General features: G+C 40.0%; 1 protein-coding gene across 3 annotated transcripts in view; it reads right to left on the bottom strand.

Annotated features, from left to right (window-relative positions):
• Positions 1 to 16,575, bottom strand: part of MYH11 (myosin heavy chain 11) — a 55,870-nt gene that overhangs the window by 23,055 nt on the left and 16,240 nt on the right. For 2 of the 3 annotated variants that reach the window (XM_027654866.1, XM_027654864.1), the window contains exons 4-10: positions 14,302 to 14,329; positions 7,300 to 7,402; positions 5,554 to 5,574; positions 3,233 to 3,325; positions 2,269 to 2,332; positions 878 to 976; positions 103 to 246 (exon numbers count right to left, since the gene is read on the bottom strand). In XM_027654866.1, the coding sequence (XP_027510667.1) occupies positions 103 to 246; positions 878 to 976; positions 2,269 to 2,332; positions 3,233 to 3,325; positions 5,554 to 5,574; positions 7,300 to 7,402; positions 14,302 to 14,329 (552 nt within the window). The remainder of the gene's footprint in view (positions 1 to 102; positions 247 to 877; positions 977 to 2,268; positions 2,333 to 3,232; positions 3,326 to 5,553; positions 5,575 to 7,299; positions 7,403 to 14,301; positions 14,330 to 16,575) is intronic. The other variant, XM_027654865.1, reaches the window with a different exon arrangement.

Genomic DNA, 16,575 nt, shown 5'->3' with positions numbered 1-16,575 from the left:
GTATTTTGCAAAGTGATTATTCTGAACAGAATTAACCTTTGCATTTGAATCTCTATATTTTGTGATGTGTACCTTGAATACAGTGTTGCTAACAATTCTCACCTGTCTGTTCCTCATCAGTAAAGCCCATGATTTTCATGGCTTCCAGGGTCTCCTGGAACATCTCATCATCTTGTTGAGAAGGAATAGGCACATAGCCACTAGATAGAAAGGTATAATTGTTGAAGCCTTCCAGCAGCAGATCATCTAAAAAGAGGGAAAAAAGCTTTATTTAAGTGCATCTACTTAATGCTCTTGGTTCGTGAATTCTCCTTAAGAACAGCAGAAAAAACCCCAACATTTTCACCAAAGGAAGACTGCTTGTATGAGGAGTTTAGGCTTTTGTAGTGCACAAATATTTTCAAAGTAACTATATAGCAAGCTTAATGGTGTTAACTTTTCCAGCTTTCATTAGACTGGGGAATGTCTCTGCATCTTGGTGTAATTTTGTAACCTATGGACTCAAAGCTGAGCCATTCTTCCCAAAATTCTTTTATTTAGAGCCATATATAACTACTCAGAATTTCTTTTGTGTAAAACAATGAATAACTCTTCCCAACTTGTCTCCGTGATATTATTCAGGATGGGATCTGAATGAGTGTACATCTCCTGTAAATTGAAATATCCTGTAAACTGCAAACAACCTGCCTCAAACAGGGGGATATCAATTGGTGCTTTCTTATAATTCACTTGAGAGAATTATTTTCTATAGCTAGAGAGCTGTTTATATATTGAAAGGATTGAGTGACATACAATTAAAGAAATGAAGATAAATACTTAAGTGAGCCATTGCTCAGACTGTTCAATGAGACGAGAGAATCATTAGTAGGTAACTTACTTCTCATTTGTTCAGAAGCTCCAGCAATCAAATAGTAAAAGATGTGAAATGTTCGTTCATCTTTAGCCTGACGAATAGCACGGGATTTTTCAAGCAAATCTGTTTGTCAAGTGTGTTAAAAAAAAAAAATCAATGACATATTTCAGTCCTTCCTTGAATGTACCATCAGCCTCAGAACCATCAATAGCATTGCTGAAATATTTGCCATGAGCTTGTCTAACAAGAACATGTGTCCAATTCTTTGGCAGGAGCTCTGGTGTTGGTATTATCCTTTCCACAATAAGCAGCTCCATTTCCTACCTCTTATTGCATGGTAAACGCTGGTGATCATGGTAATAAGCACAACAGACATAAATGCTTCTAAAATCAAAGATATAAAAATAATAGTCACAATATAATTCACACTACTTTGAAAATAAAGTACCAATAAGATTATTTCAACAAAAGGGGAGGCTGCTAGGAAAAAAGCTCTTGTGGCCAGTATTGTAAGTATAAAAGGTATGTTATTTTTGTTAAAATGACCCTTCAGTCCTCCAGACATGAACTAGAAGGCTGTCATACTTGGTATCATATATACTTCTCCCTTAATAGGTTATTCTCAATGCTTTTTCTTGGAATGCCTATATTCCAGTACAGCACATCTGACCTTTGCTATTCCTAAACAGCAGGGCACATGCTGCCAGAGACTTGGTCATTCAATCTGCGAGGCTCAGGAGCCTTCCCTTAGAGAAGCCAGGGTGCACATGGCTGAGGGTGAGACCCTACTGAGCAGCTGGACTTCATCCCGACACGCCGTGAGGGATGGGACAAAGTGCCAAACCTGGACTTGAAATTAGGGACGCACTCTCAATCTCGAGTTCTGGGGTAAACTGTAAGTGATAATACCAAGCATTCAGAGCTTTTTCAGGGTACCTCTCACAGCACCAATAAGATACAGGGAGTTTTAAAGTGTTTTATGCATCTGGAATGGTAGGCCTCAGGGACCTGGAGCGACCCACACAGGATCGCGCTGGTATGAAACAAAGCAGCTGCACAGCTCCCAAGGTCACATGCAATCTTTACCACAGAACAGTCTTTTCCCATTTTCCTTTTATCAGGACTCTGCTTTTAAAGTCCTCTGCCATTGCCTTAGGTATGGTGCCTCCACTTTTTGAAGCTGTTTACAGCCAATAGCCCACGTGTAGCTGGGAAAACAGACCTGAAAATGGAAACGTGAGAGCAAGACAAACTGAGGAGCTGATACCAGCACAAATGGAGCCACTTCCTTCCATCTTTGTTTATACCAGGCTCTGCAATATTTGCCTTTCTTAGACATGCAGTGGAGCTTGTTTATCTTACTTCCCTCTGCTCACCCTAGTTAAGCCTCCAGGGCAGCTCACTGAAAAGGATACAAGTCTCTATGTTTGCTCCAACAATGTAGCCCGTCACATCGAAGTTGATGCGGATGAATTTGCCCTGTGAACAAAAGGAAGATCTAGATTGGGCTGTTCTTTCAGGTTATGCCAGGTTTTCCAATATTGGTATTAAATCTGCTTCATAAGATATTTACATCTCCCTCCTAAGAATAACATGCTTGATTTCCTCCTGCTGGGACGACCCCTGGGAAAGCCTTCCTTTCAAGGAAGTGAACTTCTCTGATAATCCCCCTGCACAAATTCCCCCCACATTTCATTCAGACACATAGAGGGAAAGGAGTTCTCCCTACTGGCTTTGGAAGCTGGGATATGACAGCATCTATTTTCTACTTTGATTTCCACAAGGTCAGTGAGGGAATAGCATTGGAACTGTGCAACTCCCTCTGCTAAGGTTGATCTGCATGGATCCCTGAACCTTGCAGGGAGAGAGCAGAGGCAGGAGATTAGGGTCTGCTGGGAAAACAGTCGTCTGCCAACATTCCCAGAAGTGTTGTCAGAGGGAGAACCCTCAGCTCGCAACATTCTAACTCAAATCTGTATAACTGTTTTTATTTTTTCTCCAGTTGTTTTTCATTTAATATATTAACCATTGGAGTCACACCTTATGAGGTATGAGCAACAGTGGTGCAAAGAGAAAGAAAGTACAGATTTCGTTTGCAAATATTCTGAAGGTGGATATATGCTGGAGCAGGAACTGACTCTGGAAGGTCACACACAGAGAGTGAGAGGACAATGGTATTGTCAAATTTGAGCTTGTTCTTTAATATTCTGTCACACCAAATTCCTGTTTCAGAGGAGAATTCCACACTGTTTTTAAGGGATTAGTTTCAAGAGCCTCTTTAATGAGAAGCACTGATGGGGGCCACTGTCTATACACTGGGTTTCAAAATGTGTTGTACCTCCCCCCCACACATGGATTAACTGGATTTCTCCTACTTACGAATCTGGAGGAGTTGTCATTCTTCACAGTTTTGGCATTTCCAAAAGCTTCAAGAATAGGGTTTGCCTGTAGAAGCTGTTTTTCCAGCTCACCCTAAAATTCATTCAGAAGCAGTTAACACTAAAATTCATAATTACTTAGTTTAAACCAACACATGTACACTGGAGTAACATGTGAAATCTAAGTCTCTAATTTTTTTTGCTGAATACTGCATTTCATGGTCATTTGTTTTCATTCTCTGTTAATCTTTGTGTTTATATATTTGTATAACTGACTGCTGCCCTGTAAACATGACCCTTTTCCAGCCCTGTTGCCTGTGACAGATCAAACTCTATTAATCTGTTTAGCATCATGACTGGCCTTTGTTAAAAAGAGGGGTCATTCAATGTCAATTATTTTTTCCGGTTTAATATCATTTTTAAAAGGGATATTCTTACAGGAACCTTTAGCATGTCTTTTTCAAGTTAGTTTATTGAGATCCTTTGCTAGCAAATGACAATGTAATTAGAATAACTTGCTGAGAATCATTTTAATGTAATGCAGCACAAAGCTACAAAGCAGATTTCATCAAGTCTATTAATAATGAGTCATGCAAGGCTACTTAGGTTAAATATGGAATTGCATTGATTTATTTCAAACCAGAATAATGAATTCTCATGCAAACACACAAACCTAATATTATATTGTTAATTGTGATTGGTATTTTCTAAGGTAACAAATCATGCAATGAAACAAGCACGCATTTAATTCCATTTACTTATCTAATCTATTTCTAAGCAAATCAATGAAGTTTAAAAAACCCTTTGTATATGTATCCATCTTTTCTGAACTTTTCATTCAGCTCTGTCCTATGACACCACTTACTTTCACATTTGCTTCTTGTCATCCTGTTCTTTGAGTACTACTCTGTAGTAACATGCATTATTTCAAATAACTCACTCTAAAAAGGAAAAAGCCCTTCATAGATAATATGGTATTTTAATTAGAAAATAAGGCAATATTTTGATTGAATCTAGGAAGTAGTTTGGAAAATGAAAGTGCTTTCCAATTAGTGAGCAAAACTGGTAACCTTTTTCTAAATGTCGCTCCTGAATGTCTCCTGAATTCTGTGGCAATGATGAGAGCTACCTCAAAAATATAATTAAAAACCTTACTACCCAAGAGCTGGAGATAGGGGGAGGGAGGATTTCCAAACAAGCTAATACAGGAATCCTAGAATAAGTAGTGAATCCCTAGAAGTCCCTGAAGATTCTCTGCACTGAACAACTCTGTCCAGTTACACTCCGTAGGTTTAAAAAACTCCAGTATAAGGGAAGGGTGTTGCTGAAATCAGATGGTCACAGCTAAAATAGAGCCTTTGCTGTCAAACTGAGACAGATACCACCTGCTTCTAGTGAGAACTGAACCATGTCATAAACTTGGGGTATAAAACCATGACTCCAAAGGAGCAGCATCACATGCAGCTCCAAGTCCACCCAGCTCCACAGAGGTGCCTATGCCAACCATGAATGATTTTTTTTTTGCAGAGAGATTGTCGAAGGAAGGACTAAATTAACTTCAGGGCACACAGCACATTGCCCTTTGTCATAGCTGAAGTCTGAGAGGCAGCAGTCGGGGGGGGGGAAAAAAAACCTTAAAAAAAAAATCCCACTTGTTTGGCACAGAAACACAAAGAATATGCCAGCAAACCTGCCTGTATTCCCAAAGCATCGGGATGCTGGGATGCTGGGAGGGCACAACACAAGAGAGGAGCTTCCCTGTCAGAAGCTGCTGTAACACACCTGCAGACACGTGCTGCAGTGGGAGTTGCTCTGTTATAACAGCAAGCTAAGAACGTGCTAACTCTTGGGGATGTGACTCAACGTGGAAATTGAAAGCAATAACCAGTGGAAAGCATGCAGCCAAACGAATCAAACACCGTGAGGTTTAGGAATTATTTCACAGCAGTCCTAAAAAGTTCAACCTGAAGCACAGAAAGCCTTTGGGTATTTCATTCAGAAATCACGTTACTTAATTTCAGGCTGAAAGGCTCTTCCAGGATTGTGGGAAATTTAGTTCAAACTATGGCAATTGGAACACACACAGAAATAAAGAAGAGAGTGACATTTGAAAGATGACCCTGCCTGTGTCAGACCTCATTCTTTACCATGGAGCCTGACACAGTTAGGGTTGATTTGTGAGAGCATTTGGTGCTATTGTTGCTTTTTGTCATGTCATACAACATATTTCAATGAAATATCTTAAATTTTTGGGGTGCAACAATAGCATGCAGATCTACACTCCGTGCCTTAAACACACACCAAACAGTCTAAGTTACTCACGTAAGCAAAAGATGGACCTTGCTGTATTGAATAACATGGTATAAAACAAGTGTCAGTATAATTTCCGTTAGATAGACATTTTTATTGTTTTTTTTCCCTGTATTAAAATAACCAATACACAGTTTCCATGCAAATAAACCAGGAATACAGATACAAACAATCTATTGCAGACATAACAAGAGTACAAATACCATTAACATATAGAGAGCATTTTAGCTGTAGAAAAAAAACCAACAACCTGAAGCAAAGGGATGGGATTTGGATCCAGCCCCAGATTAGTCTTTCAGGACCAGGCAAGGACAAATATTTTTGTGATAAATCCCTAGCTCTCTTCTGAGGCATTTTGCTATTCATTTTATTTTAAGGACTGAGATTGCTGTGTCAGTAGTCCCAATCACCGAATTACTCTTTTTCAGCACGTTATTGAACAAATTAGACTTTCTCTCAGCTCCTATCTGACGGATATTTGCCTTCAGGTCTGTCTCAGGGCAAACTTAATCCTGGGACTCATGTAATTTCCCAGAGGAGTCAGCAGCAACTGCAGTTACATGCCTGTTAGGGATGGCCTGGGTACCACAAGTTCATTTCTCCCAGCCACTGAGCAGGGACTCAGGAGGAAGAAATAACTTTTTTGCACAAACATTAAACAAGGAAAAACGATGCCTTTAGTCTTGGACTGTTTCCACTAAATTTAATTACAGATTTCTAGAAAATGCTACCCAAAATGACATCTACTCCATCCCCTTGCCCAAAGCAGAATCCACTGCACATAAAAGCCCAGTTCTTTCTGATGGAAGAGCCCGGGCTGCACAGCCTGTGCTCCGGAGTGCTCCGTGTGCCGGCCCACAGGCTGGGCAAGGGCAGCTCTGGGACCCAGCACAGGTGTGGTCATGAGGGTTTTACTTCATTTTCCACTACCCTGCTAATTTCTTATTTTGGACCCAGTCTTGTATTTGGGACACATTGAAACGTCGTTGTGAATTAAGCTTGTTTTATCATAAAAGTGAATTGCTGCTTTTTTTTTTTGCAGAAATCTGAGTAACATTCAAAAGGCTGGAAATTATGTAGGACCTGGAGTCATATTGGGAACACCAAAGACAATTGGGAGCCTCAACCATGCTAATAATCTCCAGGAAATGGAGAGGTATAAGCTTGTATTATGGTTCAAACTAAGAAAATGAACTTTAGTCTCTAAGGCAAGACTATCATAAATTTTGAAGGAACAAAGTACTTATAAAAAATTGTGCCTTTCAATTGTGCCTCCTCTGACAGAGGAGTAAAAAGAAAAGACAAGTTTTATGCTGGGACTCTTTGGTGGTTAGTAAGAAAACTCACAAATCCAATCAAAACTTTGGAAGTTTAAATGCTGGTATAAATTTTTGTGACGCAGTTGGACCACGTCTTAGTTACAGGCTTTCCCAAACTTCTTAGTTGCCAGAGGTCAAGGGTAAAATAAGGACTTGAGCCCTGGCAGACTTCAAGGCCTTCATGCTGGGATATAAATAGGTGCTATGCATATGGAAAGCCATGAATATTTCTGTTCTCCTGAGGTACATTCTAATTTGATGCCTAAGATGGTGTCAAACAAATTTTTCTTTTCCATAAACATAGAGCTGTGACGTAACTGTGTACTCTTATAATGTCAACTGTTTGACAAGCCACAGTCAGTGACTTGCTGTTAACAATGTCACCTCAGCACAGCCCTAAGAGGCCTGAGGAAGAGTTGGATACAAAGAGCTCACTTACAGTGACACTGGTGTCCTTTTTGCCTTTATGTGATGAAGCAACAACAGCCAGGTACTGAATGACCTTTTTGGTATTTTCTGTCTTGCCAGCACCAGATTCACCTCTGAGGGGAAAGAAAATAACACAAAAGAAGGTAGGTAACTAGTGGACTCCTTCTGCCATGTTGATGTAATTACTGTATAAAAACAGGACTGGAAAGCGCACGGCTCAGTTATTGTTTACCCCAGAACACCATCTCTCCAAATCCACCTGACTGCAGCATGCAAAGAATGCATTATCAGAGCTATATCTCTGTCCCAGCAGCATTTGGAGTGGACATTGGGCCATTTTAAGGGAATTCTAAAACATGATGCATTTTTGAACCGCAGTTCATCTTCCTTTGGCAGCATCTGAACGTTTATGAGAAGTGGAACTGGCAGGGAGTCTGCTTATATTTTAAGATCAAAAAAGACAACAGATGTGGTACAGCAGTAAGAAAAAACATCAGCAGTAATACAATGGTTTTCTCTTCTGAAACTCTGGCATTAAAGTAGACTAAAATCTTGGATCAGTGGGAAGAATAAGCCAATGATTCTGCCTCTTCCTAACACTGTGTCCAGATGTTCCTTGCATTCAGTGGGACCAGGGCTGGAGCTGCCTGAGGTGTCCCTTACTGGGTAGTAAGGGACATCTCGTGGGGAGATGTCTGAGCACCTGAACTGGCATCCCTGCTCTGCTCTGGGCAGCGTCCCTCGGGAAGCAGGAAGGCAATGGTAACTTCTTATCTCCTGGAAGACTTCCAGGGTGAGGTTTATTTACAACTTTTAAGCCCTCTCTTAAAGCAAAAGAATGGTTTTCAAAGTGCAGATTTACACAGTCTTTTCTCAATAGAACATTTCCAGGCTACTTCTCCTCTCTGTTACATCATCTTATGTCTTTTGGATACCTCTGGCTCTGATGATTATATGGACAAAATTGTTTTTATACTGTCCTGTCTCAGCAGTTAGAGGGCATTAAACCACGTATGGATGTAACAGACTAGTTCTTTCAACTGTATCAAGCTGGTACTGTGAGCAGAGCAACAAACTAAATGTAAGTTGGACCTCTTTTTCTTTGGATCTAGACTAAAATGGATTTTGAAAAAAACAAAGGAACAATTCATTAAAAAAATCCCATGGTTATTTGTCACCTCTTTTGAATCTGAAACTGTTTAGCTGGATCTATTGCAGTTCTGCTTCTTTTCCTAATTAGGAAATCAGGAGTTAATTTTCCCTACCAAAGGACCAGTGATAAATGGACATAAAAATATGGGTAAGTACTGGGCAGAACTTTCAAGACAGAATGACATTGATATAAACCTTAGGAAACAAAAAACAATTCCTGCCTGAGGTACAACATGATAAGAAGTGTTTCTTCTGGCTTTTAGAGTTTTAACCAGAAATAATTGAGATTAATAGATTCCTTTTCACAAGATCTGAGTTAATTTGCACAGTTTAGAGGCTGGATTCATTTCTGCCTCGACTTCAGTGCTAAAACATTTCTGTGTTTTATTGGTAAAAATTAAGTGTCCTGGGAACAATTCCAAACCAAGCACACCAGTTTGAAAACATATGCATACAAAGTTTTCAAATAAATCTACCTTACAACTTTGTTTCTTTGGAAAAAAAACAAGCAAAACAACTTTCTTCAAACAAACTCTGAACTATTCCATTTTATTAAAGGTTGTCTGTAGTTCATCACTCCATGAATTGCATTTCCTTTCTCCCAGGGCAGCAGTGCCCATCATTTGGCTTTCCCCTGAATCCCTGTGAGTATTACCATATATGGCATCATTTTACTTGTAATTATCCCATCATACTGTAATGCTTAAGTTACTTAACATTTTGTTCTGTTCTTTCATCCTTAACTCTTTGCTTCTGCACAGGCTAAGGGCTTTCCTGTTTCTGCAGATAGACTTTGGGGCTTTAATTTCCTTTTGAAGTAGACAATAAAAACTTCCTCAACATGAAATGGAAATGCTTCAACATGAAATGGAAAACAGACAGAATCTCAACAGCTACAATAAGAAAAAAATCTCTAAGGTCAATGAGTAATGAAGAATAATATCTACAGCTGATGAATACATCTGATTTTAACATAGATAATTTTTAAACATCTATGACAATAGACAGGTCTGATAAACAATTATCCATTTAACATCAGTAGCTCTTATACTCTGAAGGATGCATCACAGCTGTATGACAACATCTAGATTTCATCTCAGTGATAAAACACCATGTGTTTGAAAACCAGCTAATGAGGAGGAGTGCCTACATCAGGTTCAGTACTTGTAAATATCAAGAAGCTTACCAGGGGAGACCCAGGAGGAGACCATGTGAATTGCTTAGTTCACTTCACAGAATGGAATTCTTGCCAGGCATTGTTTTAGGAACTTGGTACAGGATTTAAAGCACATAAGCTCACATATATAGTGTTCAGCTATAATAGAGTTTTTGTACCACATGAGCTACTGAATCCTCCATGACTCTATTACCTTCACCTTAAATGAAAATCATCTCAGCTAGAATAGGTTTCCAAATTAGGACAAGGTGAGACTAGCAGGTTGGCCCCACTGTTGTGGGTTGAGCCTGTGGTGTAACTAGGGCTCTTGTACATTTGAGAATAACTGGGAAAAATTGGTTTAAAAAATGGAGATTTTGTTGCTGTTGAAAATCTGAAAGCTTTCTGTGTTAATATTATGATATGAGACCTAGCTTAATTCCACTTTTGGAAACATCTAAAAAGTAACAGCAGAATTTATTTTCCAGCATTTGTTTCAGTAAGCAATGAACCACAAAAATTGCCCGTTCACACATCTCTTAATCCGGCTGTGCTGGCACTGTGGGAAGCCTCTGTGCCCAGAGCAGCCAGCGAGGGGCTCTAAATCCCATTAGGGCTTGGCAGGCTCCGTCCTGCAGTGTGAGATGTGCACAGATAATGAAAATCTTTGTCCTAGACCAGCTGTACCCCGCTAGAGACCCAGCCAGCGCACCGATCCTGCAAGTTTACTTGCAAAGCAACTCCCAGAAGGGCCGGAGCGGGTCCAGCACGAAGCTCCACCCGGGGCCAAAGCTCCCCGAGCTGTCCGTGTGGGAGAGCGGCCAGGAGGAGCAGCGCCGGCCCAGCGCCGGCCTGCGAGATTGACTGAGCTGGGAGAGGAGAGAGTTCGGCTCTCTCGTGGAGGAGTCTGTGGATTAGCGGGGCTTTGCAGTTTGGAGATGTTCTGGATGACTTTGCTTCTTGATGCGTGTCAGGGCAGAAAGTGGGCTGAAGACCCGTGTCCGGGTGAGGCTCTGGAGAGTTCACCCCAAGAGACAGAGGGGAAGGAGGGGAAAAGGGCAGGATGGTCCCTGCCTCACCCACTGTTTTGTCTGTTACCATATCAAATGAAGTGGAAGTAGCACCCTGCTACTTCCCTGCTTTTATAGAAGCTATTCAAACTAAATGCATGTTTTAAAGAACTAAAAGGTAATGACAAAGTATTTGATTATATGTAAAAATCAAGCATTTAACAAGCGTTTGTTTCCACAGACTCCACAATACCCAAAACATTCAGAATTTTGATTAGATTCCGTCCTGATTTGTTTAAGGTAGTTTTTTGTTTAACTGAAACTTGTGCACAGTCCTCTTTGCCACATTTGCTTTCTAGCAAATACACCACCCACTCTTTTCAGGAAGTGGCTAAAATATGATAAACCCAAGATCAGGCAGGTTTATGAGGAGATTGTTAAAACTCTCATGTGGTTAGCTATGCAAATAAGCACTTGTGGGATTTTTGGTAAAAAACCTTTTGAAAACTCCAGGAGAATCCACTTGTGTCTTTAGAAATCAAACAACAAAGGCCAAAAGTGTCCTTTGAGATCTCGTGCCTCTACTTACACTGGAAGAAGCTTGAAAAGTCACAAGTCTGTTCATTGGCCACTGCCCAGTTCAATTCATGCTTAACTGTTGATGTTCTGGTTGCTGAGGTTGCTCAGGTTTCTGAGTACCTGGACAGATTTCTTGGGATTTTTCCTTAAGCAACATCTAATGTGCTGGTCAACAGAGACCAGGAGTGAATACAGACTATTTCATGGCCAACTCAGATGTCATACAAGAGAGACCACAGTGGGAAGGCCTAAGCACAGGCAGGAATGTCAGGAAATCCCAATAGCCAGGCAGAGCTGTGAAAGCTGCTCAGAACACTACAGGGACCAAAACACAAGGACAGAGACATCTTACCTGCCCTAATTTTCAGGTACATAAAAGAATAAGTTTTCTTATTTTATGCCCTTTGTACAATATTGTGTATTTATTACTTATGTTATGTTACGATAGTGCAGCTACATATATATTAGTAAGCACAGCCATAGTATAAAGTTTTTTATGTTGTAAATGTGCATGATAAGATGTGGGATTTTAAGTCTGACTGTAAAGTGAGGGCAACTGGCAGGGAGTGACATGAGAGGATGTTCAGTGATGCTGCCCATGGGAAAGAGCTAACAGAGAAAAGATGTGTGCACAGAGGACATTAGACCAAAGGCAGTATATGTGTAGTTATTAATAAAATGTGGAGGAAATAAAGTCTGGGAAGACAGGGAATTCTGAGGAAGCATTGGAACCCATGAGCATTAAAGACAGATGGAGATTTTAAACATACAGTGTTTAATCACATGAAGTGTAGGGATTGAAGAAGAATACAAGCAGTACTTAACCACATGAGGGCAGGTTCAATGAGCTGAGGGTGAAGTCCTGAGAATGGGTGTATTTATAGTCAGAAACACGGAATCTCAGTTCTCAGATCTCCCCCCCTGCCCATGTCCCAGCAGCATTTCAGGTGACTCATATGAATCCTTACAGTTATAGCTATTACAGTCCAGGTACCAGGCTTTGGGAAGGCCAAGTCTGTAGCTATTTAAAGAAAAGATCCTGGCAGATCAGTGCCAGGAAGTCTTCTGTTATTGTCACATATTTTAGGCAAAAATAATTTCTTAGAAATTTTAGCAATTCTACATAATAATACAAATTGCTTCGACTTGAGAGCTGCCAAGCTGAAAGCCAAGTGAACTTCCTTCTTTCTGTACAGCCAAATAAGGCCAACAAGAATGTTAAACCAGCAGTGGTTAAAGTTGTGTACATGGATTTTAACCTGACTAATCTTTTTGATTTAAAAGATGTGTAAGGACTGTTTTAAGCTATGGGTCGTGATGTTCATCCAACATACAGCAACTATTCTAAACATGTTGGTGAATCATTTACTGTGGCTGTTTTCAAAATGGGAAAGACATTTCATTCTCTCTATTTTATGTGTTACTGGTGTGAAGCACCTTGTGTTTCCAGCAAGCTGGCCAAGTGAAAAAAAAAAGGTATTTTCAATGCACATTAGTTGCCAGAAGAGGATCCTGAAATGGATTTTCATGAACAAGAACACAGAGATTTGCAAAAGAAAGTCCCTTTCTTGAAAGTACTAATATTCCAAAGTTTTACTAGTGGAAAAATAAACTGAAGTACAGAAATAGAAGGAGGAAATGCATATCGTAAATTCATCTTCACAACCATGACATGTTTCATCCTGGGAAGAATGTGATAGTCAATTTTTACTTCATCATTCCAGTGATTTTAAATTTCTTTTTGGTATTGATGCATTTTGGGGCAGATTTTTGATTGATATACTTACATATACTGAAGTCTAACAGAGGTTAGAGCTATGCTACCCTTATGGTACCAGACACAGTGTATAATTCTTACTTTTTCTTAGGTGATAATTCTTTTACAGTCAACAGTGGTACTCACAAATAATGGTATGGCTGGTGATCAGTAGCAGTACTTTGTAAAAACTGTAGTGTAAATATATATTCAGTCATTCAGTAACCACATTTTCTCAGATAACCTAAAACCAGTTCAGTTTGTATTTACAATACTTGACAGATTACAGCATAATTGCATAAACCTGCTATAAATAATACACATGCCATCTTCTGCAAACAATAATTAGCATTTACATAGAATCAAATCCTACTTTTGATCAGGAAGACTGGAAAATGCCTAACTTAACAAACACAAAATTATGTCAAAATCATCCTTGATGGCATTCAAGCAAATAAAACCAACAAACTGGCAACAGAGGAATGGAGAAATGGTCAAAACTGAAGGTCAAGTAGGAGATCCCTGTCCAGTTCAACAGTTTGAGTGATTTTTCAAAATAGACAGGAATGACAAAACAGTGGGATTTTGTGGAGTAATAAGTTGTGCACGGCAAAGCTTGTTGCAATAAAATCCCTGCCTGACCCATGGTACAGCAACTGAACTCCCCATGCTGGTGCTGTCTGAGGACTGGCAGCTCAAAACTCAAGGACCCAGGACACAGAAAAGTCAGAGAGTTCAAAACAGGACTGAGTTGGTCCTTCACTGTTGCCCAAAGTGATCAGGCAGAGCCTACGGAGAGGCCCAGCCCACCGAGTGCCGCTGAGCCCTCTCAGCAACACAGCCCTGAGCTGGCCCTGGGCAAACCACAGAGCAGGCAAACATCACAGACCAGCAGGAGCATGAAAGGTCACACTTTTCTGCAATGACAACTGAATTAAGGAGTTGTGGTGAGTCACCAACAGCTGAAAATTAAAGGCAGTTCAAAATATCCAGGATGCTCCATGTTCCTCAGTTCTCTCTCTCAGCTCCTCAGCTTCCTCTAGGAATATTTTGAAATCCCTTATGCTCTCTACTCACATGGTTTTACAGCCACACTCCCCAACTGTTCATTGTAAACTCTTAAATCTCTAATTTTAGAAAGTCAGTTTAAAGAAATAATGTACATTAAAGACTTCCATAACACTGATAGCTGTGTTTTTGTTTTATGAGCAGGTCTATCTACTGAAGCAGATTTGGGACTCGAGTTCAAGCTTACTAAAGGTGAGGAGAATATATATGTTCCATCAGAATCTGAATCAAGTCTGAATAAAGAAAGACATTGTAACACTGAGATATACTAAAATAGATTGGTTTACTTACGTGCACAGGATAGACTGGTCTTCTCGATCTGTGAATAAAGAGAAATAATCCATTAATTAGAGAAAATGGCTTTTCTGACAGGAGCACTTATATTTATAAGGATTTACATCGAACAGCCTAGACCTAAAATCTGGCTGACCACAATTAGTCAAAAGTACTGGGTTCAAATCTTATTTAATTTGCCCTTGCATTTAAATAACCATCTCTAATGGAAATATTTTGCACAAAAAATGAACAAAAGGTTAAGAGGTCAAAAAAAATTTTTATAAATTCCATTAGAGATGAACTGTAATGAGGACAGCAAAACATCAGGCTTTCTATAAGAAGATTATAACAAAATTTCAAACCTGAAACTCAAGCTTTTACTATGCTTATGAATTATGGCTAGCAGCTGACTTGAAACAAAGTCTGGACAGATAAGGCATGAGCAACTAAAATGTTTTAAGCCTGTCATGCAAAGCTTTGAATTTTGAAAGCAGATAAGTTCAAATACCTGAATAATATACTCTCTATTTCATTTCAAACTGAGAGACAACTTTTATCAGGAGGACAAGTAATTTCTTTGAGATATCCTCCAAAGTATAAGATAAAACAAGATACTTCATAGATTTTACAAGGTCATTTCAACAAGCACATAAGTATTCTTCATGCTTTTTGCTATGAACAGGACCATCAAACACATTTTGAATCAAGATTTATGAAAAGGAGGACCAAAGTCTCCATTTCCACTGTGTGAGGCATGTAGAAGGTTTCTGCACACCAGAGTCCAGTGGACTGTAATGCTGCAGGAAGGTTTAGGATTACATCCTACCTCCACAACCTGTTCTTGGAGCAATTCTCTCTGCTTATCCCTTTGGAGTTGGAGTTTCTGCCTACCTTCAGAACTTTTACACTGAATTCTCTACCAAAAGGCTGGACTAACATGTTTGCTGTGATCCATTCTGAAGTAGAACAATTTTTTTCACTTGTCAAACATCAGGACAAGTTTCCCAGAGAGATGTGGTATCTCCAGGCCTTGGGGTTGCTTGGAAGTAGACTTGAACAAGGCTCTGAGCAACCAGCCCCAGTGCTGAAGTTGGCCCTTTTTTGGCTGAGACTGTCACACTCTGCCTTTACAGACTGTAGAAAAATCTTCTGACTTAGGAAAATAAACTCCCAGGCAGGTCGAATACATTTCTGAAAAGTGTGTGTAGCTACAAATCTGAGACTTGAGACAGATAATTAAGGCTGAAGGCAGTTACTTCTGTATGGTTTGGCATTACCTATCAAATGCAGAGCCAGCATTAGCCCAGTGGAGCCTCTGGTCAGAGGTTATAGACATGAACTCCTTCCTCCTTTTGTTCAGTGTGTGGGGTGACTTGCAGGACTACCTGTCTGGTTGCTTCCCCTGTGGCTGACCCTGTATGTCATAAATACCATGAGATAAACCTATTAAGCTTGCAAGCTGCAAGTGCTGCCTGGCCCACAGCCAGCCTTGGAAAAGCTGTAGAGGGTTCTGCTATGGCTTGGATGGATATGAAATAACTGTTTTACTCCCAGTTCCTCAACAGCTCTAACATTAACTGCTTTATTGATCATGCACACAGCAAATGGTGCCACTTAACTGCTTTATTCGGTAAATTGGTACAAAATTACTCATTACACTTCTGTTGGAGATATTTGTCAGCAATCAGCACAGCTGGACTCTTCCACATAAACATTTGGGAGGAGAAGAGCTGTGTTTGTTGTATGTTTGTTTTTCGCTGCAGGATATGAGGTAGGCTTTCTTTTAAGATAAAAAAAGTGAGAACACGGTAGAATTTTCGCTAAATATACACTGTTGTGTAAATAGAAACCATGGGCATATATTGATATTGCATCACAAAGCCATAAATATCATAAAGAAAATAAAAGTGATTCCTTGACACAGAGTTGCCAGGAATTTCTGAGCTCAGGGGACATTAGAAAAAGTTGGTCTCCTCCAAGCCAAGTATTTTCTCACTACACTTTGCTGCCCATCGCTGCCCTTCTTTTGCTTCCCAGTAAGTGAATCCCCTGCTGGAGGTGTCATAAACTGGCCAACCACAGGGGGCTGCATGAGTGTCTGTGGAGGGGCAGCTTTGGGACATGTAAGAGCTGAAGGTTTGGGAAGGTCAGAAGTTGCACCAAATACCCTCTGGGACAAGTTAATCATGGGAGAAACCTCCTGCTGACAAACTGTTTTGTACACACTCATAGAGAGAGAATTCCAGATGTTCTTGTATCTCCTTCAGCAGTTCTAACTAATTGCAATGC

This window comes from Corapipo altera, unplaced genomic scaffold (assembly GCF_003945725.1).
Source record: "Corapipo altera isolate COAL_440 unplaced genomic scaffold, ASM394572v1 98, whole genome shotgun sequence".
Classification (NCBI taxonomy): Eukaryota; Metazoa; Chordata; class Aves; order Passeriformes; family Pipridae; genus Corapipo; species Corapipo altera.
This window is presented reverse-complemented; position numbering and strand designations above follow the sequence as displayed.